The sequence below is a fragment of the Rhea pennata genome, chromosome 9, assembly GCF_028389875.1.
Source record: "Rhea pennata isolate bPtePen1 chromosome 9, bPtePen1.pri, whole genome shotgun sequence".
In the NCBI taxonomy this organism is placed as follows: Eukaryota; Metazoa; Chordata; class Aves; order Rheiformes; family Rheidae; genus Rhea; species Rhea pennata.
Genome location: NC_084671.1, coordinates 1,596,890 through 1,618,970, shown reverse-complemented (window position 1 = coordinate 1,618,970; position 22,081 = coordinate 1,596,890). Strand labels below are relative to the sequence as shown.

The 22,081-nt window shown below is 40.0% G+C and overlaps 1 protein-coding gene across 1 annotated transcript; it reads left to right on the top strand.

Annotated features, from left to right (window-relative positions):
- The first annotated feature begins 136 nt into the window (after positions 1-136).
- STRIT1 (small transmembrane regulator of ion transport 1) lies at positions 137-5,686 on the top strand. Its single transcript, XM_062582239.1, has 2 exons — positions 137-149; positions 5,592-5,686. The coding sequence occupies exons 1-2, from the start codon at positions 137-139 to the stop codon at positions 5,684-5,686; spliced, it is 108 nt and encodes a 35-aa protein (XP_062438223.1).
- Positions 5,687-22,081: the final 16,395 nt, after the last annotated feature.

Below are 22,081 nucleotides of genomic sequence, written 5' to 3'. Positions count from 1 at the left end.
GCCAAAAGCTGGCATCAGTGACCAAGGCAGCTGCAGCACATTCCAAATATTGCTCTATATAAAGCATCCTAAAGCTCACAAGAACAACTGCGGAGACAAACCCTAAAACCTGTCAATAAATTCAGCAGAGAGAAGAATGGCAGAGCCAGGTAAGACGAACAGTTAAATGTTAATGTAACAATGTATTCTTAAAATCCATAAATATGGGGAATGTAACATGAAAATACTCAGCTGTTTTTAAGGCACTAGTTGTTGTATGTTATGCTACATATTTTACTTTTTAGTAAAAAAGTACGATCAATTTAAAAGATAATTCTATTAAAAGTTTAAAGTAGCTTGGCTCCTCCTGCACTTCTGAATTATACATTTTGGGGTTTTTTTTGTAGTTGTGATTTTAAAATAACTTTTTCTTGATTCTTTTTTGAAGTTTTTCTCCTTCTGAGAGACTAATAAGAGGTGATTGACGGCATGGGTTAAACATGGAAAATGAGTGCGTGTCACCCATTGGCAAACATTCAGCATAAACTTGCATTGAAACACTGAAAATATTTTTCCTGAGGTTATCTTCAGATACCTTAAAAATTATAACTGCAGTTGGTCAGATGTGCCTCTAAGCTGACTAACACAAATAGACTGGTCTGTGTAAAAATGAGTTATGCTTGACAGTATTAAATATACTGTCTGCATAGCTGAAATCTGAGTGTAATGCTAGATGAACACTTAATAACTTAGGCTCAAAACCCACAAAGCTCAAGTGGCAGGGCAAAACAAAACTTTGATCTTTTTTTTTTTTTTTTTTTTTTTTATAAGCATGCTTTCACTGAAAAGGAAAACAATGTATTTTATAAAAAATGCGTTTTATATTCATTGTCACTTTCTATTTACATCACTCTTTAGAGGTTTAGATGGTAACACTGAAAGCTTCTAAAAATTCATCTCTTCCTTTTTTTGAACAGTTAATGCTGCTAGCTGAGAAGTATAATGGGATTCTACTAAATTCTGATAGAATTGGATAGCGAATGCATGCTTTTAGTTTTAATTTCCATAGATATCCATGGAAATTATACTAGTTTTGATATTCCACTATGAACTGGTACTTAACCACATGCCTCCAGAGAGGTAGAAATATTTTGCATTGGTAGGGTGTTTATCATTAATTCTGTTTTAAAAAAAAACCCAAAACATTGTGGCCACAACTGTATAGATGGACAAGGCTGGAGCCAGGGGGAGCTGGGGCGACAGCGGGCACAAGGCCCGGCAGGTAGACCTCGCCGCCTCCAGCTCCGCGGGCTGTCGGTGAGGCTCCTGCGTGCCCCCCACACAGGGACAAAATTCCTCAGTGGTTGCACCAGATGTGCTTCAGCAACACTGACGTGCCGGGACTAAGGCCTGGGACTGAATGATTTTAAATGTGAAGCAGGCACATGCCATCAACACAAAGTCCATCCATATTAGTTTTGTTATTAAATTATATTTTGGAACACCACAGTTTTTCTGGCAGAACTTATGGAACAAGAAAAAGGTTGTCAGGTGGCGATGGCAGCTGGGACTTGGGCAGCTAGAGTTTCTGACATGGAGATACGGGAGGCAATTTAATGTCACCCTCATTATCACAGAATTTGTTTCTAAAAAGCAGATGTGTATTTATTATAGTTCTAATCCCTGTGCAGTGTATTCATGAACACAGATTTATAAAGTGTATCATCATATTATTTAAACCATGGAGTCTAAATGCCTGAACCAAGCAGCCATTTTGACTTGAGCCAACTAAACCTTTTTTTTTTTTTTTTTTTTTTTTGGTTAAGAATGATCATTTTCTTGAGCAAACCCTTCATTCAATAGACCACTGTTGCTTAATTGAATGGACATATTTTAAAGGTGTTAATTTTCTCACAGCAGGACTTCTCAGTCTACTGAGTTTTTTTCTTGTAGTGGCTTTTTAATATTGCTCTCAGTGTATTTTTTACATATTAAAAAACAATGAATTGTCTACAAAACCAAGAAAATAATGCAGCTTACACAAATATGTGCATCATATATTCAGTATATATTGAGTACGCATGTGTATATTTTATATATCTTGTAGGGGCAGATACATACAAAGATAAGTAGAGGGGGTTGCTGCAAGAATTTGTGATAGACAATTTCTCTTCGAAGTGCCTGCCATAGGCACATAAAACCCCAGAAGAGACCAGGGCACCCTTTACCTCCATGCACAGAGTAAGCTTGCTGCTTCCAGGAGCAGGTAGCCCTGAAGGGTGCTGCAGGAGACAGGGGCACGTCCGTGTGGTCACACATCTCCTGCTAAGCTTCTGCTGATTAGCTGGGTGTCCAAACTGCCGTCCAAGGTGCACATGAGGAGTTCGGTGGTGTGAGTGTGCATATGTAGCTGGTATGAGATAAAATACAAAGAAAACTACTGCAAAATTCTGAGGCATTTTGGAGTAGAGGACTTAAAATTGTGAGAGCAAACTTGACAGGTTTGTGCAAGGGAAAAATTCACTTTTTTCCCTGCAAATCGCTGTATGTTTCAAGCAAGTGGGAATCTTTCTGTCCAGTACCTTGGGGCAACTCTTTTACTTGCCCTTTTGGTGCAGTTGGGATCAGACATTTCACAGGTGAAGGCAGTTCAATGAGACCATAGGCTTCATTTTGCTTGTGGAAGTTGGTAGGAGTTTTGACTGAGTAAAGGTGGCAAAACTAACTGTTTATAGTTTTGAATAAAACCTGGTAAAACCCAAACAAAAGAAGGGAGTGATGAGATGAAGTTTACTGCTGTATTTAGCCTGAATATCTATGCTTCTGTACAGTGCAGCTGAGGGATCCTTGGCTTCATTAGAGTACTTGGGATTCATGTGATGGACATTTCCCAGGCCTTCCGAGCTGCAGGAGCACAGAGCTCAGACAAGTTCATTTATTGCGTGTATAGAGGAACTCTGGTGTAGCACAGCACAAATGCTGTTAGTTTGTCAGCTGGAGCAGTCTCTGTATTTATTTTGAGACAAATCCATGTCTGAAGTAGGGAAAATGACTATAATGGAGGGAAAAGAAAGTAATTTGTAGCTAGAATGCCAACTTACATATATGTGTCACAGTAAGGTTCTTCTATTTATTCTTGCTGCCATCCAGAATTGGTCTTTTGATCTCAGTGGGCTTTGGCTCAAACCACAGAGGCAGGGGTTTGATTCCTTGGGTCTCTTTGAAAGCAATACTTACAACTGCTTCTCAACAACCCACATTTCCCTTAATATTTGCTTTCATTTGCATTCATTAAAACAGTCATTGTAATGAAAGCTCATGTTTTAGGATTTTAGCTGGCTACCTGCAGAGATTTTTTCTTTTCAAAGCGTAGTTGCTTAGATGTACTTTGGTCTTCTGCTGTTCAGCCCTCCCCAACCCCCTCTCATTCCACCTGAAGCTGAAAACAGGACAATGTGGATGCTCTAAGGCGGCTGAGAAAATCCTCTTTCTGGCTGTTGGGGTGTAAGTCCTTGCTCCACAGTGAGGGTAATGCTGACTGCCCGATTGAGACTCAGGATAGTTTTCCCCTTTGATCAAATATTGGGATCTTGGATTTTATCACCTTTTTCTGAGGCCTTGCAAATGGGTTATCTGCTCTGATGTCTCACACAGTCCATCCCCCAGCCTTGTGCATATGTCACACTTCAGTCTCTCTTGCTCAAAGCGTAAAATATAGTCTTCCAGGCAGCTGCTTTACTCTGACTAAAGTCTTGGGGTGTCTGTCCTATGACATACAGGAGATCAGAGCAAATGACCTCACGGTCATTTCTGTTCTCAAGCTATGAAACACAAGTACTCCCAGTGGCTTCCATGAAACACTATCCCTCAGAGCCAGCTGCTTGCTGCCTCATGACAAATGCTCAGCACAGTGTTCTTGCTGACCCATCAGTGCTTCCTTGCTCCTCTTATCTTACTGCATTTGAACTGGATCTCATATAACAAAACACCATATTCAGAAGACTCATTGGCAAAACTCAGCAGTGCTCTGTCAAAACTCTTCCATGTTCCCTGGTAGGATCCAGCCCTTTATTTTTAATGGGATGTTCAGAAAAAATGGCAAGCAATCATTCCCAACAGATGTAATTTTACCTTATAAAGTATCAAAGGAGTAACAATTTTTAAAGGAAATAGGTATGGAATTCCCTTGGGGCAAAAGAATACCAAAATTTCAGAGCAGGATTTTATCTTTGTGGTATTTGGTTACTTATTGTAGGTTCTTGCTTCAGGCATTGCTGTTCTATATTTTATTTGATTTATACATGCAGATTTTCTATCTATATGTTCTCTTTCCCTCTTGGTAGATTAAACATGGAATATCATGGCGAGACATGTTTGTGTTGTGTGTAGCTTTAAAAGAGTAGTGTGGAAAACCTGAAATTTTTGAGTGTCCCTGCATGGTCTGTCAACTTGATCCAAACTCTACACGGTGTTGTGACTAGTTTCAGGTTATTTATTAATCCTTTCAGAAACCAGCTTGTCTTTTAACTGCATAAGGATGTGCTTTAAAATGCTCTAATATATGGGTAACAAATATGATCTCAAAGACTGATATAACTGCTTTCTATCAAGCTTCTGCTATTTGCAGAAAACTGATAGAATGATCTTTGAAATGCTGATACTGTATAGAAGGGTATTTGTATAAAGCTCTGTTTCTGCTTCCTACATTCTTCTTGTAGAACCATCACTCTGCATAAGGCATCAGAATTTTTTATTGTCTTAGTGCTATTTATTAGCTTGTCCTAATAATAACAGACAGTACAGGCAAAACATCACATGTTTGTGACTGGCCCAGTTCAGTCAGATAGATGGTACATGCTGTGAGACAAACTCAGAATTGTGGTTACCACATCACATCATTGGTTTGCACCACACTGGAAACTTTTATGGTATTTTCTTATTTTAAGGTAGGGAAAGCCCTGTCAGCAGATAATTATGTTGACTGTAGCTACTTCTTATCGCTCTAGTGACTGGACAGGAGATGACTAAATCAGGCACCCTGCACAGAAAGCACAGAGACAAGCTGTAAGTCCCTAGGGCGCAGCCCCTGGCAGTCAGTCATCCTTTGGGATGTGGGAGCTCATACAGCATCCCCATTGCAGCCCCAGGCATGTTAATGTTAAATTAAATGGGTATAATGTTAAATAATCATTCTATTTTTGATTTACTGTTGTCAACCTAGTGAGACTTCTAGAAGGTGCTGTACCTGTCAGTGGATTGAATCTGCTGAGACAGCTGCTGTCAACAAAGTCCTGTACAGATGTTCTCCTATATGACCTATGGAGACCAAGGACAGAACCATGCTTCTGTTTCCTCCCTTTACCCTGCTTGTTTTGGAAGTGCTAAGCCTTGTGCCTATCTGATTGCAGAGACTATGGTGTGGAAATATATGGGCTTTTGCTATGCCAAGATATGGTGACCCCATGTTAAAAATAGCAGTGATAGATTATGTGGCCCAAGCCCACAGGTGTCTTTTTGTTCTGTGATAATAATAGTTCTGATATGTTTAATTTCATGAATTCAGAATCAGTCTAGTGTGACCTTTCTGAAAAAGACTATCTTCTCTCTTTCAGCTGAGCTCCCACTTTCACGTCTTGTTGTACCTATACTCCTTGGAATTGGCTGGATAGTGGGTTGTGCATTAATGGTTTACATTGTCTTCTCTTGATAGAAGTAAGTGATTTGTATCATATACCATCCATGTTTCCTTTGGTTTGCATTGCTACCTTTTCTAATATAATTTTCTTTTTCTACAGGAAAGAAGAATTTACAATGACGTTGATTAAAAGAACCTGGACATTATATTCCAGAACTTGGAAATGAAATATCTAACCACTAAAATATGTATAAAATGAGTTATTTTTAATATCCACACTGTAGACATAGTATACACTTTTTATCTACAACAAAAGTGTGAGATGCTAATTAGAGTTAGGAAGAATCACATCAAACCATTTCCCCAGTTTTCCTATCATTCAGAACTGAGTGAATGGTTTTTGGAGCCTGGTGGTAGGTGAGGTATCTGCATGTTCTCCAGACTACTTTGTTGTTGTCGTCTTGAATTCTAGCATTTTTTGAAACCTCCCAGAGGTACTGGTGCAATGTAACACACAAAAAAAATGCATTAAGCTCATTTGTGGAATGTGCCAGGCTGGGCAAGAAGTACCTCAATGTATTTGGAGAAGTGTAAATGAGTTAAGTCACAATTTAAAAAGTTTTGTAATCAAAAATCAATTATGTTAAACTCTAAAATATTGTGGCAAAACACTCTTCCCTCTCCCAATATCTAGAATGTTACTGTCTAAGTAAGTTTTCCAAAACTACATTAATTTCCTTTTTAAGAAAGCAAACAGTCACACAAACATACTAATATATAAATCAAAAAAGTCCTTTGGAAGATGAAAGGGAGATGGGGAATGCATCTTAAAATGCATGACTCAGCCTTTATAAATCCTAAAAGCTTTCAGTTTTATTTAATTATATGTAGAAAATACCAAATTAACCACTGGTCTTTTGTGTTTAAATTATGTTCAGAGCCAAATCTTAAACTTTTTTAGTTGGAATCCAATCCAATTCTCATCAAATTAAATATGGCTAGACTACAGTGGGAACTGAACAGGATTAAGATTGCTTGGAATTCCGGTTCCGTTTTTGGGCATGCTAGCAGTCCCCTCTGATGAAGCCAAACAGAGCGCAGTACTAGATATTAGAGAGAAAGGTTAGAATTTAAATTGAAACTATATAACTAGTCTTGGAAAAAAATCAATGTAATAGGTGAAAATCCAAGTTCTACACCTACCAGGAACTGTTAGCAGCACAAATATAGGACAGGGAGCAACTGGCTAGACAGCATTTTTTCAGAAAAGAACCTGAGAATTATAGTGTATCACAAACTGAAGCAATGTCATAATGTTGGTGTGAACAGGTTTGAACAACAGAAAAATAGCCTATAAAACAAACGAAATCCTCCTCCTGTTCCATTCAGCAATGGTACGGTCTCCCAAGCCTTCTGATTTTGTCACTGCACTTCAGGAACCAGTTGTGGGCCAATGGGAAGGAATTCAGAGGAGAGCAACAAGGAGGAACTGAGGTGTGTGATGTTTAACCAATGATAATACAAGCACACTCCAGAGGAGGTTCAGCCTAAAAAAGAGAAGACTGAGGAAAACGTAACTCTTCAAATATACAAAAGACTTTTTGAAAGAAGAAGGGAATAATCTGTTGCCAGTGATGTACAGGGCAGAAGTAATGGGGAATCAGCAAGTGAGATCCAGGCTGTCCTTAGGGTAAAGGTAGAACATTACTGGAAGAAATTTTAGGGTATTACTGTAGATTCTTGATTACTGGAAGCCTTTTAGAACAGACGGACAGACATTGAGGCAGCAGGAATACAGCTAACCCTGCCTTGGGGCCCAAGGGTGCCCATTTAATGTCTCCTCATGCATGATTCTCAGTGACTCTGAAAGCACTCCAGTTCAGCAGGGCTGTTTGCAAGAAAAGAGAGACCTCGCTGATGGTAACAGCAGACAAGTACTACTTTCAATCTCAGGCTTTTTTCAGCATGCAAGGAAACTCTCAATTTAATATTGGTTCAACTGAGAGGGAAAGTCTGTATACAGAATAGCAGAGGAGATACAGATCATGCATACAGTACATAGATAAAGCTGTGTGAAGAAAGCCAGCAGCACTATTACAGCAATGAGATTGACCATGCAGTTTACTGTTCAGATGAATGCATTACAGTTTAATGATCCTCGTCTAAATACGGACTACATAGTAAAGAGGACTAAAGCCTTCTGACGGGTATTTAGTGCTTTAATTTTGCATGTTTTTAAAACCTCATACATGTTTCCTGAGATACTCAGAAGAGGAATAGTTACATACACATGAGAAAACCATTTCTTTAGTTTCATCTGTAGAGAAGTAGTGTAGGCTGATTCTCTGTATTTCTTAGGTTTTGTGCTCTGTTGTGCAGCTATCTGCTCATTTGCAGCTATCAAGGCAGTTCAGACTATCACCTATTAAAAGACACAGATGATGGCTGGCAGGATCACATGCTTTTAGGTAAGTTAGACTGTACCATGCCAACGATAGTAGGATATTGCATTACATACCAAAATGTGGTGTAGTGAACTGTCTTCCTTGCATTTATCTGCAGATATTGTAGTGTAGGCAGCATCACCCATGGCACAGTACTCTTAATGCTTTCCTTCAGAAACTTGGCTTCACATGAGACATTGCTAAATATCAAATATTTACAATAGCTGATACCAGCGGAGGAACCGCAAACATTTTAGAAACAGAAGAATTAATTCTTTGTGGGGCTTGGAGAAACCTTATTAACCCTTAGCCTTATTATGGAGAAAATTTCTTGGAATCTATTGTTACAAAACAGAAACATGCATGTCTTCCAAAAAGAAAGCATCAGACTTACTTGAAGTTGGGAGGTCTGTTGTACAGCGCAGCATGTCTAAAATCATAGCTGAGATGCACTGTGGCTGTTCTCCAAATGTGAGATGGATGCAGGAAGAGGTCAGCACTCTGATGTACTTCCACGTGAGTCTGATGCCTTAATAAGGAACAGTATTTCCTGATGGACAGACCACTGAACTGAGATATGTAAGATCTGGTCTCTATTCCCAGCTCTGCTACCCAGCCTCCTGGTTGATTTTATACCAGGGAATTTTGCCCTTTTTTAATTATAATTGGATATTTTTTATTACATAATGCCTTGAGACCTTCCAGTGACTTGGTCATTTAAAATCCAAAGTGATCATCAGATCACCCTAGCCACAGCATTCTCCTAGATGGCTCAATTTTGAGCCTAAATATTTTTATACTAAAAAGTTTCAGTTCTTAGAAGACTAAATCACCAGTGATTCAATCCCCAGTAACAGCAGAGAATGGATTGGGGGAGGGAAGTGTGTCCTGAAGATCATGGTAAGGTACATATTTAAGGGAAAGTGAAAACATCTTAATGACCCCTTAATGGGGTTGGATAAGGAAGAGAATTATTTCATGACTCCTGCTCAAGCAATCTGTATAATCTTGAGTAGACAAGGAAGGCACATCAGTCAGACATCCTGTCTCCAGCTGTGGTCAGTATATGGTATCCTTTAGGGGGAAAAAAAAAAAAAGGAGAGAGAAAGTGTATTTGGTCATGGTGCAGCCACAAAAATTCCTTTGCAACTCCTGCAGTTAATAGCTGAAGCACTGAAGCCTGACCTTCAGTTTAGGGAATTGTCTTAAAACTGAGTTATGTGGTGTGAGTGAACTGAGAACAAAGTGGGCAATACTATTTCACTGTGTCCTGAAATGGAAGGAGTAAAACCAGAGTCTCCTGTAGAAATGGAGATTTCCAGCCTCCATGGTAGCTGCTTCCATGTGAGGACCTCCAAACTTCCATGAACTATCCTCTCTTCACGTCTGTATGATACCATCCATTTGAACTCATTCACACATCCAGGCGATGTAAGTTGAGAAGCTAGCCTAAGCATGTATTTTAAACAGATACCTTATTTTAAGGACCAGTGCCCCATTATCTGAGGCTAAGACTGTCTGGACTGATACTGCCCCTGACTGTCCAAACTCTAGATAACAGGAAGGCTGCTTGAAGGCACAGAGAGGTAGGCTTACATGACAGCTCAATTCCTTGGTGCTTTCAAGAATCTCCCAGAAAACACTATGCTGAGAAATTAAAAGATTGCAATTATACTAAGTCCCAATCTACGCCTTTTCCCATGAACTCATTCTTCCTTTTTGCAAGTGGACAAATAGTGATTTTTTTTTTTTAATCCTGAACAACAGGTTAGCTCTATCTGGTTTGCATTAGGCCAGTGCTGCTACACTAAGCTGACAGCAGTTCTCCAGCAGCTGCTTGGCAGCTTTGATCTCCGCTCTGATCCGTGGCCACAGTGCACCCCCTGGGCGGCCATGCACCGGCCCATCCATGAGCCACCCCACGGTGCCTCATGCTTGCGGCCCAGCCAAAGCTGCGCTGAGCACCCCAAAAAAAGCGGCACAAAACTATGGTCTGGAAGCATGATGAACTCGTATGTATTTTTACATTTCAATTTATTCATAAAGCATTGATGAAAATACACAGTTCTGAAAAATCCAAGACCCGAAGTGTTTTTTTCAGGTGTTTATTTGGCAAAGAATGTTTTAGCAACTTAACATTTCAAATACAATGTAAGGAGGTAAATATAAACACTAAAATATGTTTTAGCTTTATCTAATTTTTGAGAGCAGAAAGATCTGATTTGGGAAAGCTAAACAAACAGTCCTGTAGATATTCTCTTTTTAGCTAGTTCTCAGAATCTTTTTTGTTTTTCTTCCTATATATTTAACAATGAGATAATGAATTGAAAGCATTGCTCGAAAGGCCATGATGAAGCAAAACAAAGCTGAATTTCTAGGGTGGCTCCAATATTGTCAAGCTAACTCATTACACAAAGGAAAAGTTTCCTGTCAGTTTTCTAGAGCAATAAAAGACAATTATTCCAGGAAAATACACATCCCACACACTGTTAAAGTGCATTGACCATTCTGTAAAGTAGCCTTTTGCAATCACCTTCTGGACAACCCACTCATGTGCCGTTTCATCATTAAACAATAAAACGTTCTGCTGAAGCTTCCCACACTTGTAGGAGTGGATTTGGTAAGAGAAGTTCTTTCTCTCTCTCCCCAGTCACTAGCATCCTGCTCCATTTGAGAAAATGAAGAAACTTAGCACCCATCCACTCACTGTACTTTTCAGAAAAACATATTCAGATTTCTACCAAAATTAAGGTGCATTGCTTTTCAACTGCAGCAATTCAGTTTTTCTGCTGCTATGCCTGTGTATGGAATATTTGCATTGCTAACAAGCCTGGACAGGCCTTCAGCTTGGTTGTCAGCCTAACACCACCAAGGTCTGCACAGCCGTATCGACCACGGGGAGCCCGTCCTCTGCACGCGAAGCCCGTGCGCCTGCATGGGTTTGGGGTGGACGAGTTTGGATTGCTTCTTCCAGCGCCCTTTGCATTATCGTAATTGCCTTCCAGACAGGGTGATGATTTTTGTGCACCGATTTTCACTGATTATTACTCATCTTTTCATTTACAAAAGCGCAGTGGGATGTTCCTGTAGCGAGTGGGTCCCCCTTGTTCACCCTAAGGTCTCTGCACAGCTTCCCCCGTCCCGCTCAACAGCCACATGCGTGTGCAGGCATCGATCAGGGACGAGTCTCTGTCTGTCTGTCCGTCCATCCATCCGTCTGTCCCGGGGCGCTGCGGGTGGCTGCTGCTCGCCGCTCCCGGCTCCTGTTCGTGCTGCGCGACGCTACCGGCGCGCAGGATGGTGACTGTGTTCCTACCGCGACCTACCCGGGGCGCTCCGAGCGGGGCAGCCTGCTGGGCCCAGCGCGCAGCCCGTCGGCAGCCGCCCTCGGCGAGCTACACGAGGAAAGGCAGCAAATGGCTGCAGCAGCATCAGCACCACACAGCAACCCTCCCCTTCCCCCCCCCCCCCCCCCCCCCCGCACCCAGACTGCGCCGCTGACACCGCCCCTTTAAGGGGCGTGGCCGGGCGGGAACCTTCTGGAAGGGGGCGGAGCGGCGCCCTCTGGGGTTCATAAAATGGCGGCCGTGGTTAGAGGGGAACGTGTGCGTGTTCATGAAATGGTGGAGGGGTGTGGTGGGCACTGTTGTGCCTGCCTGGGTATCACCAGAGCCACCCGGTGCTGCGGTGCCTGGAGCCCTGCCTGGCTCTCCCTAGCTGTGTGTGAGGAGCGAAGCCGCAGCTGGTAAGATAGCGGCGGTGATGCGCCTGCCTTCGTTCTGCATCGAGCTGGGTGGCTCTTGGATGTTACTTTTAACAGCAATTTTATCAGTCTTTTCAGGCCCATAATGCTTCTAAAAACATCTTAATAGCATTTTTTTTTCTCTAGGGGAAAAAAAATTCTAACTTGGGTTTGATCTGAGTTTACAGACCAGTTCTGCACTTCCATCCAAAGAATAAAGTGGAGGCTTTGCAGCCTTACTCCTTAACCAGTAGTACATGATTAATAACACCTGCTTTTTAAGATGCGTTTTTTTTACGTGCATAGTTGCAGGGAACATTGGTTTCTGCATGTGCAAATACAGAGCATCTAAGGTTAGTTTCCCCACTCCCGCCCTTTATTCATTTACAGCTTGTTTCTGTTTAAAGCAATACTCAAATGTCAAGACTGCATTTTGTTGCTGTCTTTGTTCATTAACCTTTAAGAAAATGGCCCCAGGGAGCTGGTGGGTTTGGGGGCCGGTTGACTTGCGGTACATCACGGTGCTCTGCAAGCTGTGGGGCCTGGCGGCGACTCCGTCGGCGCAGCAATGCGGCGTGCGGGGTTGGCATGCAGCGGCGTGGGCACGTCTGCAGCAGGGTGCTTCACCCTGCTCCCAGTGGTCACCTGAGGGTCAGCCTTAAATACGACCCCTTGGGAGTGGTGAGCAAGCAGTGTTTACAGGAAAGCGGATGGGCACAGTAAAAACACTCAAGGCGTGGGTCCCCTCATTTAACCATCTCTTCACAGTGCTTGCTGCATTCCCCTTTTCGGAGAAGATTGTGGAGGCTCCTCAGCCGTGTTGGGGAGGGTCACTTGTACCTATTCGCAGTCACAGCAGGTTGATTTAAAATCTATTAGTATTTAACACTTTTACGGCAGCCATGCCAGGAAACCCTCCCAGCTGCACCCTCTTGAGTTGGGTGCTATATGAGCATATATAGCCAACAGTTTCACTACCAGTGATTTATGAGCTGAGATGCAGGTGGGAGGGCAAGTAGGGTTCACACCAGTGATAGCCATGATAGCCTTTTTTATTGATGTTTATGAAATTGTACAATCTAATGATTAAAACCTCTTAAATATCAAGATAGCTATGGTAGCTGGAGATAGTCCTAAAAGGATGAAGAGTCACTCCCCCAGTATTATGTGCTTCAAGCTGAACTACTTAGAACTGACTTACTGACTTACTAGTTCATAGATTTTAATAAGCAAATGGTGACTACTTGTGCTCTGTATAAGTATCTTATGTCTAAGAAGGTCACCAAGGAAGATCAGTATTTGGATGAGGTGACCTCCTGGAGAGCAACAGTTAACTGGAATTAGGAAGATAGGACTGACAAAGACATCCAGATTACTGAATCCAGTCCCGAAAGCTGACTGTCACAATGGTAGGAAATGTTTCTTGTAAATAGGTGAAAGCATTTTGTGAGTCCATAGCTTTCTGTAGTTTCATCTAGTTGAAGGTGCACCAAATAATTGCTTTCTTTGGTGAAGAGCTTGGCAGTTACTGCTGGCTTTCCCACTAACACAAGTTCATCTGTAACAGCAGTTGTGAGTAATGCTTTCTGCCATCCATTTTGTCTAGGTTACCATAACTTATGGTGATTAATGACTTTGCCTCATTTCATCACCTCTTAGCTGGACTACAGGCATGTGTAATACACTGGGCATGGAGCCCAGTCTGTAAGAAACTCCAGCTAGTGTAGGAGGTCTCACACCAGCAGGACATCTGTTTTCTGCTTCTATGTTAGATTCCCATAAAATACTCAGTCACATTGCAGGTGTCAGTCTTTATCTTCATGGCTCTAGTTGAAACAGGACCAAAATATGAAAAAAAAAAAATCTGCCTAAAGAATTAAATGGACAAGCTTATTTTTGAAGCAGAGTGTAACTAAGGTGACCTGTGGAGGAGAAAGATCTTTCTCAGGGCCTGGCTCAACTCTGGAATGGACTCTGAAATCTAAGGTCCAGCAGAAATGATCTCGTATGGTTTTATGTGTGTGCCATACTTGCTTCTCTGACCTTGTCTTTGCCAGCACGAATATGTAGTGATGTGTGCACATAAATAAACAGATGCTGTATTGGATGTCTGCTGCCATAGAGCAAATGGGAGCTTACTCTCAGTTAGCATTCTACTGATGTATCATGGTTGAGGCACCAGATTGGAATACATGAGGGAGAAATGGTAACAGCTAAGTGGAAATGGTTTAGAGTCCTTCCACATAATTTTGAAACTTCCATCAATTATGTCCTCATGTAAGGAAGGAATCTTCAGAACAATAATATGATCCATTTAATAGCTTTAAATGTGTCATCTTCCAAAGCTGTTCTAAGCTATTTCAGTATTTTCTGTTGTTTCCATTATTGTAACATCTAATTGCTACTTGAGTGTCTGCATGGGTAGTGGAGGACCTACTGAGTAGTAGTGTCTTTCAGCAGGAGGCCAGTGTAAAACAGCAGATGTTAATAGAAGAACTAAATCTTCCTAGCATTAGAAATTTTATCAATTTTTTGTTTGGTTGGTTTTTGTTTTAAGATTCTGTTACCTTTGAAATATTTTGGGTGGTACCTGTAAAGGCTATAAGGGATTTGCATTATCTGTAAGTCAGTGCATATATTCCTTTCCTAAGTGTGAGGAACACTTCTCTTAACTGAGATGCTTGTGTTTTGTGGATGTTTGCTCTACCTTTCTCATTACACAACAGAGTCCCTGAGACAGTGGATAATACAATATCTGGGAGAACCTGAATGGGAAAATGACTATAATTTCATAATACAGGAACTGAGTAGTCCTCTTAAGAGCACTAATCCAAGTGCCTTCTGTACTTCACTGATTCTGAGAGCTTGGTCTGAGCTCATTTAGGAAAACTTGCTTCTCTTTTGAGTTGCTACCATTGCCTCCTCTCATTTGGGTCTGGTATTTTAATATGTGATGTGACAAGAAAACAGCTGGAGGTGTTATGCAGGTCAAGTGAGACATTGAGATGTGTGGAATCTGAATAAATTGGGGAAAATTTGCTTGCTCTCAAACCTCTCAGCAGTGCAGTATATTCTTTATTGCCCTCGTTTCATTTGTTTTCTGAACTGAATATTTTTTGTTTTGGGAAACAGTGATTTAGCAGTGTAATATTGATTGAATAATACAAAGTAGTTCCAATTTCTACCTTACTCTCACTGACTAACTCAGTACATGTATCTTGTATTTTTCTGGAGGAGAATTTAATCCAGTGTCTCATGATAAAATAATGATTCTGCCCTTTTTTTAGGTTAGTGGGAGGATTTAATTCTTAGATAATTTTTGAAATACTTCATTTAATATCTTTTTATGAATAATATGGCTACAAAATTTCACTTATTACTTCATGAATTGAAATCTTCTAGTAGAGCTCAGTAATTTTTTTGAAGGTACTTAGTTTTGATTTAAAGTCTAAATTAGATTGTATCGCATATCTAGATGAATTCTAGGTTATGTTCACTTACTGAAATATTTTTATCAGCTGTACTTGTATGTCAGTATTGAATTGCAGCTTCATCTTTTTTAAAGTAGATAGATTAAATGTCTTAACTTTAATTGTAAGGCCATTTTCAACATCTATAATCTTTTATCATTTTTGTTTTTTTTCTGTACTTTTTCAGTAGTGTAGACACTGTAAGTGGACGGTATTCATGTAGCAATCTCTTTCATTCCATTTCTTAAAGTCAGTCAAGAGCCCAAACTTGTCATTTAAATGTGACAGGGTAATAAAGTTACCCAGCGATTTTAGTGAAATAAGAGTAATTAGCCACATGCACTGAGTTCATGCAGATGCCTGTGCGAATTATGATTGTCTGTTTCATTGTTGGTATAAAAATAAAAAAGATCAATGTTTGGAGGGGTTTCAGTCTGAGAGTAGAACATATCTCAGTGCAGCTGGGAAGAGTTTTGCCTCACTGAGGTTTAACAATTCTCTGATGATTCAGCTAAGAAAATGAATAGTGTATTTAATAGTCTTTGTCAACTAGCTGGTCAAGTGGAAAAAAAAAAGCACTGGGGCATATCAAAAGGATTATTAACAAATAGTGATGTATTGCAGTAAGATCAAAACTTCTCCTGTGTTAATTTAAAGACTAAGAAGCCCTGGAGAGAGGGGAAAGAAGAATGAGGAGTTTTGAACCTGAATAAATCCCAAAGAAAGAAAGAGCTCCTCAGTGCTAGGCTCTTTCTGGGAAGGCATTCTGGCAATGTAAAGGTTACTGTTGTGCCAGGAAGATGCAAAGCTGCTGTGGATTATTGGCTGAACTACACCATGTGAAAGAAAGATACTCTCAGTTCCAAATCAATATAACTTTTAATTCTTTTCATTTGTGCACATCTATGTTTTGATAAGTCTTTCATCCTACATTATGGCATGAGGGAAAGATGTTTCTGTGAGGTATATGACTAACATCAAGACACTCCAGCCCTATAAGAATTGAAGCTGAAGGTATGGTAGTCTTTGAATTTGAATGTCTTCGTTTAAACTGTGAAGTGGTGCTAGGGTCTAGAAGGAACAATACACTTACTAATTACAGTTAATGGATAAAGCTCTTTGATGCTTGGGATGAGCGCCAAGTGTGTTGGTGCCTTCATGCGTTGTTCTACACTGGTGAGAGATGTTGGCGTGCAGGCAGGGAATGAGGCGCTGTGCACAGTCTGCCCTGAAGGGCCAGGGTGGTGATTTGCGCCAGATAGCTTATAGGATGTGGGGGTGAATCACTTCAGATTTTCTCTTCTGTCTGCAGGCATGTGTCTCTGGTTCAGCACGATGTCAGAGAAAATCCTTTTCTGGGCAGTAAGTGAAGCTGTTCATTAGCTGTTAGGGTAAATAGCACTTCTAACGAGCTGATAGAAGATGCATGAGCCCATTGTGATTCTTCTGAGTGCTGTATATGTGATAGCTTACTTCTCACTGTATGCTGTGGTTTTCCACTGGGTGTCACAACACATTGAGAAAACTCAGGACTCATGTATGTTGGAATTGAATCACAAGCCTTTAAATTAATATTTAAAACTGTTAGATTTCTTCCTCCTCTCCCTTTATCCCCTCCCCCCCAGATAAATAAGGCTTACATAGGATAACAGGTTACATTTGGTCAGGAGAAATTGTGATTGAGTCATTCATCTGGAAGAAAGTCTGTAAAAGCCATTTAATAGCAACATCTTTGCCACTGAATTTTCTGTCTTTTTTTGTCCAGATTTGAGTGTCACCTGAGAGTTGTTAAGCACATCTCAGAAGAGGTGTAGTCCTATTGCCATAGGTATCATAGGAGATTTGTCACTGACTTAATTAGGGCGTGTTTAGACCCTGGGCAGTTGAAGCTGTTTCACTATGAATTGGAGCACTTCAATATTAATTACATGCATTTCTTAGTTATGGTTGGGTGTTATGTATGTTTGGTAGCTGTTTTGAGTCCTACTGCATCTCTGTTCCCCTGTTTCTTAAAGTTGTTTTTGAGTCTAACTCTACCTTTTTCTTTACACTGGTGTAGGTCAGGAGAAAACCATTAAGTATTTTTTTTTGAACCTGTAAAGTGGTGTTTTCTGCAGATTTCATTGGTGTTAATGATACTGTGATAGAGATAATTAGATCTGACATTTCAAGTAAAAAGAAAAAATGTGAAACAAGTCATGAGCCAATTTACCTATTCCTTCCATCTTTTCCCTTAATGTTCTGTTGCTTTCTACAGTACTTTAAACCTTTTAGAAGGCTAGATGGGATATGCCTAAGACCAAGCTTTCCAGGGAGAGGGACTATAACACTCCTCAGGTGACTTCTCCAAAATCAGCAGGAAATGAGGGAAAACACTGAAGGTGGTAACCTGAAAGAACCGATCTGTAAGGCAATACACAAAGGTAACTTAAGTATCTGGAAAATATATACCAAGAATGAAGCTGTCAAGGGCAAGTGAAGTAGAAGAATCTAACAAGGAGGGGTTATCTCATTGCCACCCACAGATCAAGAGCAGTTTGAATACTTCTCAGGTATAATTTTTTTTTCTTTCTTGCAGGTATGGAATATTCCCCCCCTCCCCCGTACTTTCCTTGCGGAAGGTCCTTGCCTTCCACTGAGGTAATTTTTTTAAAAAGACTGTTTGCCTTTAAACATTGACAAGGAAGCACTGATGCACACTTCATAAGGTACTGGTTTTTGACACACTATTACAGATTGTTCCTTTCTCTGTTTTTCATGCCTACTTGATTGTAATCATCTTTGTCAGTAAAATGAAAACAAATAGTTTCCGGCAACATAGCTGAGGCATGTAAAATTTACAGAAAATACAAGCACTTTAGCGGCACAGTTTTTCCATTACTGACAGTATGTTTATTGTTGTTACAACTTTCAGCAGTGAATTTAGGTGTTTCATGCTGAGTTCCTGGAAATGCTAGAAAGAACCAGTGCATTTTCATACAAGTTGAACTCCAACAGTGAAATTTGTCAGAGTGCTTAGATGTAGAATTGAAGAAGCAATAAAACACATGTGGCATTAAAAGTGTGTCCTTCAGCCTTGCTGTTTGTTTTTGAGGTGTTTGGTAAACACTTTCCATGTCATATCTATAAATACTTCCCTGACATATTAACACTTGGAGAAGGAAAAGCCTTGCTAGCTTTAATTAGTTTGCAAGCTGTGATGAAAGGTATGTTCTGATCGTCACTGCTTGTTTAATGTCAAATAATTCACCTCTGAATGAGTGTTATGCTTCTTTTACGAAGGCCAGAATTTCACTTTTGTATGAGTGTGGAAGTCACAATTAATACAAGCTAAGGTTTGGTTTCTGAGACATAGTTTAGTTTAGTTTTGTATTAGATGCTGAAATGAACCTATTGTCACTATGTGACAGCAGAAATTAAATAGAAGATCTGTTTCAAAACTTTGGGCCAAAATCTTTGATGTTTAAAAATGACTTCTTTACCAAATCAAGCAAATAAAATTTGTCTTCATGTTAAAGGCACTGGGAATTCCTTCCTTCCAGGACAACCAATCTCCAGTTTAGGGAAGTCATGAAGGGCTTCCCTCCAATGCTTGTCCTTTTAGACCACCTTTCCTATTCATTAAGAACAGGTGGTATAAATTTAATCTCCCTGACGAACCCCAGTAACACCTGCATCTAGAGCTATTGTCTTTCATTAAGTCAGTATTGCATTCTAAAAAATTCCTGGCCTGTGCTTTCAGATGCTCTCTTGTGGTTAATTCTGTGGAACTCTAATGCAGACAGCACCTTCCAGTTAAGGTGGTGTTAGAGCAGGTCGGTGGATTTATAGTCCTAGTTTGCTAGAGATATCTCATTTGGGCTAACAAGGCAAGACATTTCTAATGTGGAATTCCCACTGAGCTCATCAGTTAACAAATAGTGGAGGGCAAGAAGGGCAGGTAATACACAATTTAGGAAAGATGATGGAAGCCGTGGATTCCTAACATGCCTGGATATTTTGAAATGACACTACTCACCTAAACTTAGCTGATAAGCTAAATGACTTCTAGGTAAAAATGTTGGAGAAGACTGAAGTGATGTGTTGTATGATATATCCTGCCGTAGAAGTAATCTCAGGAAACACTGACATTCAGAGGTGTACTGCAGAGTTCTCATTACTCCTGTGATTGCTCTTGGCTCTAGAGTGTGGTCACTAGTAGTCATAACTCTATGTAGTTCTCATTCAGTTGCTTTGGCAGGGAGTAGAGCCAAGGTTTGTTTTGTTTCCCCACCTCCACTCCAAAGAGTGCAAAAGTAAATGAGTAGCCTCATTTGCTCCTAAATATTTGAGCCTGTGGTTAGTATAGCCAACAGTTGTGTAGATCAATGAAGGAGATCTTAGGGTTGTGTTTTTTTTTTTTTTTTGTTTGTTTTTTGTTTTTTTGGAAGGTATTTAGATGTATAGACATACGTGAACGTGACCTTGACAATTAGGAGTATTTAGGTTCCTGCCTTGTCCAGATCTCTCTCTCTCCCTTCTCCCCTTTGTTAAGCTTTGTTACTCACAAAAAATCTTAGATTGAAATGAGTCTTTTTAGGTTATTTTTCCACTTGCTTGATTTCATGCAGTGAAAGCAGTATACTTGCAGCCTCTTAGCACAGTCAACAAAGACTAGTGAAACTTTACTATTTCACTTTGTCATGTGTCTTACTTGGTTTGTTTCACACACCCTTCCAAACTCCTAGCTCATTGTTTTAAGTGGATAGTCTGTAATAAATTGGATGAGAGAGGAAGAAAAAAATGAAATACAATGAAATGGGGGCTTGTGGGAGGGAATCTTGTCATTCAGGAATGTAAAAGCTGGCTTTAGAGATTTGCCAAGGCCTAGCTGTCAAGTGTAGGTTCTGCTTCATCAAACAGTATCTATTGCTGCGCTAACCAGGGCTTTGGATGCTTTCCATAAGGGGAGCTTTATTTCTGACTGTGAAAGAAATTACCTTATCTTTGGTAGTATATATGAATTCAGTTTTCCTGCTCCATTACAAGAGCTAAGATCAGGAACTAACAGGAAACAAGATGTAGCTATTTTTGTGTATATAGGTGATACACAAGTGAAAAAATCTTGGCTATATACTGTGCCTGCTGTTGAAAATGAGAGGCAGTTTAAGCAACAATAAATGTTCTCTCCCAGATTTTGGCTGTCTAGCAGGCAATGGAGGGCGGGACGGGGGGGAAGTAGTATCAGAAAAGCTAACTGTAGCTCAGCCATTGCTGATCCAGCGCTTAGAATTTATTTACCTGTTTTGATTTACCCATGTTTCTATACAGAATATATTTGCTACTCTGTTCACAAGTTATTAGGGAGTCTGTATTTAGAGATTTTAGTTGCATTAATATTAATTTTTATTAATTTACTGGTTTATTCTCCTCCTGTTTGAATTTATTTTGTATCCTTGGTAAACATTACTATATCCATCTGTAAAAATAGGTATAATAGTATTTCCTGTCTCAAAGTTTTGTGGTCCTAAATGTGTAAAGGACTGAGTTCATTTGGACATAATCCAGTTAATGATGAAGAGTGCAAAAAGACCTATGACAAATGTATGTAGGAGTGAAGAAAGGGGTCTAGTAGAGAAGGGGAGAAAAAACCTGTTGCATATCTTGTTCTTCCTTCCACTTTTCTGTAACTCCTCTTTTACTATTGGTTGTGCTTTTGTGGTCAGAAGGGGCTTAGGGAGAACAGTGAGTAGACAAAGAATGGTGTAGGTGTGGAGTCCTTGAAAGCAGTCTCCGTGCTCTGGACATCATATGCGTTCGGAAAGGCCTGTAGGAACTTGGTTTGTGGCTGCCCTTGGCCACTTGGACTGTCAAGGATGTTCTGCAAGCAAAGATCCTTACGTTGCTTCTTAGAAACTGAAGATACAGCTGCCATGCTGCCAGCAGCAGTGGAACTGTATGGGCTGCTACTGAACACTTTGCTATTGCTCCTGCATTATGCATGGCTCTTTCTCCTGGGAATTCCTGACAAGGATTCTGTTTTCTTCTCCAGACTGTTGGGGCAAATTCTTGTAAGAGCAAGTTTATTGCAGGCAATTTTATAGGTTGTTTAGTACCCAAGGAAATTATGCTAAATATCTGTTTTTAAACTAGGGTAAAATGATTTGAATTGTCCTTTCGTCAATTGTTACAAATGTTGGTGTGTTGTACTTGGGGTAGATAAAGGAGTTTATTTACAGAGAATATATTTTTATTTTATACTTTTTATAAGGAACACACATTATGTTTGACTCAATTTCGGTTTATTATCAAAATGTTTTTATCAGATGACAAACTTGGAAAGCTAAAAGGAACATACGTTTTTAAATATACCTGTTGTAGCAGTCATCTGAGGTATCTGGTACCTATTTTGGGGAATCTCAATTTGCTTTGTGACACAAAGCAGTAAGTTCCTTTGCAATCTGCATGAGGATGTTCAGTACCTATTATTGCAGATTTAAATCCTTTTACTTGTCTTGTTTAAAGCTCCATTCTTGAAAGCAGCTCTGCAAATTCACTGATGTGAGGACTGACATCAATCAGAACATGTGAAAAATATGTGCAGGACTGGGTCCCAAACACTGAGAAGGACAGTCTGAAAACCTTTAAGTTGGTATACTCAGTTGGAGAGCTCAGTTTTATAGACTTATTGCCTGATGCTATGATTAACTCAAATTTCCCAATTTTGTGCAGCCACTGATAAAATATATTACAATATTTCAAGTCAAAAGTGTAGTTCAGAATTAAATATAAAATCTGATTTATACATTACTAGAAACTTTAAAAAAGACCA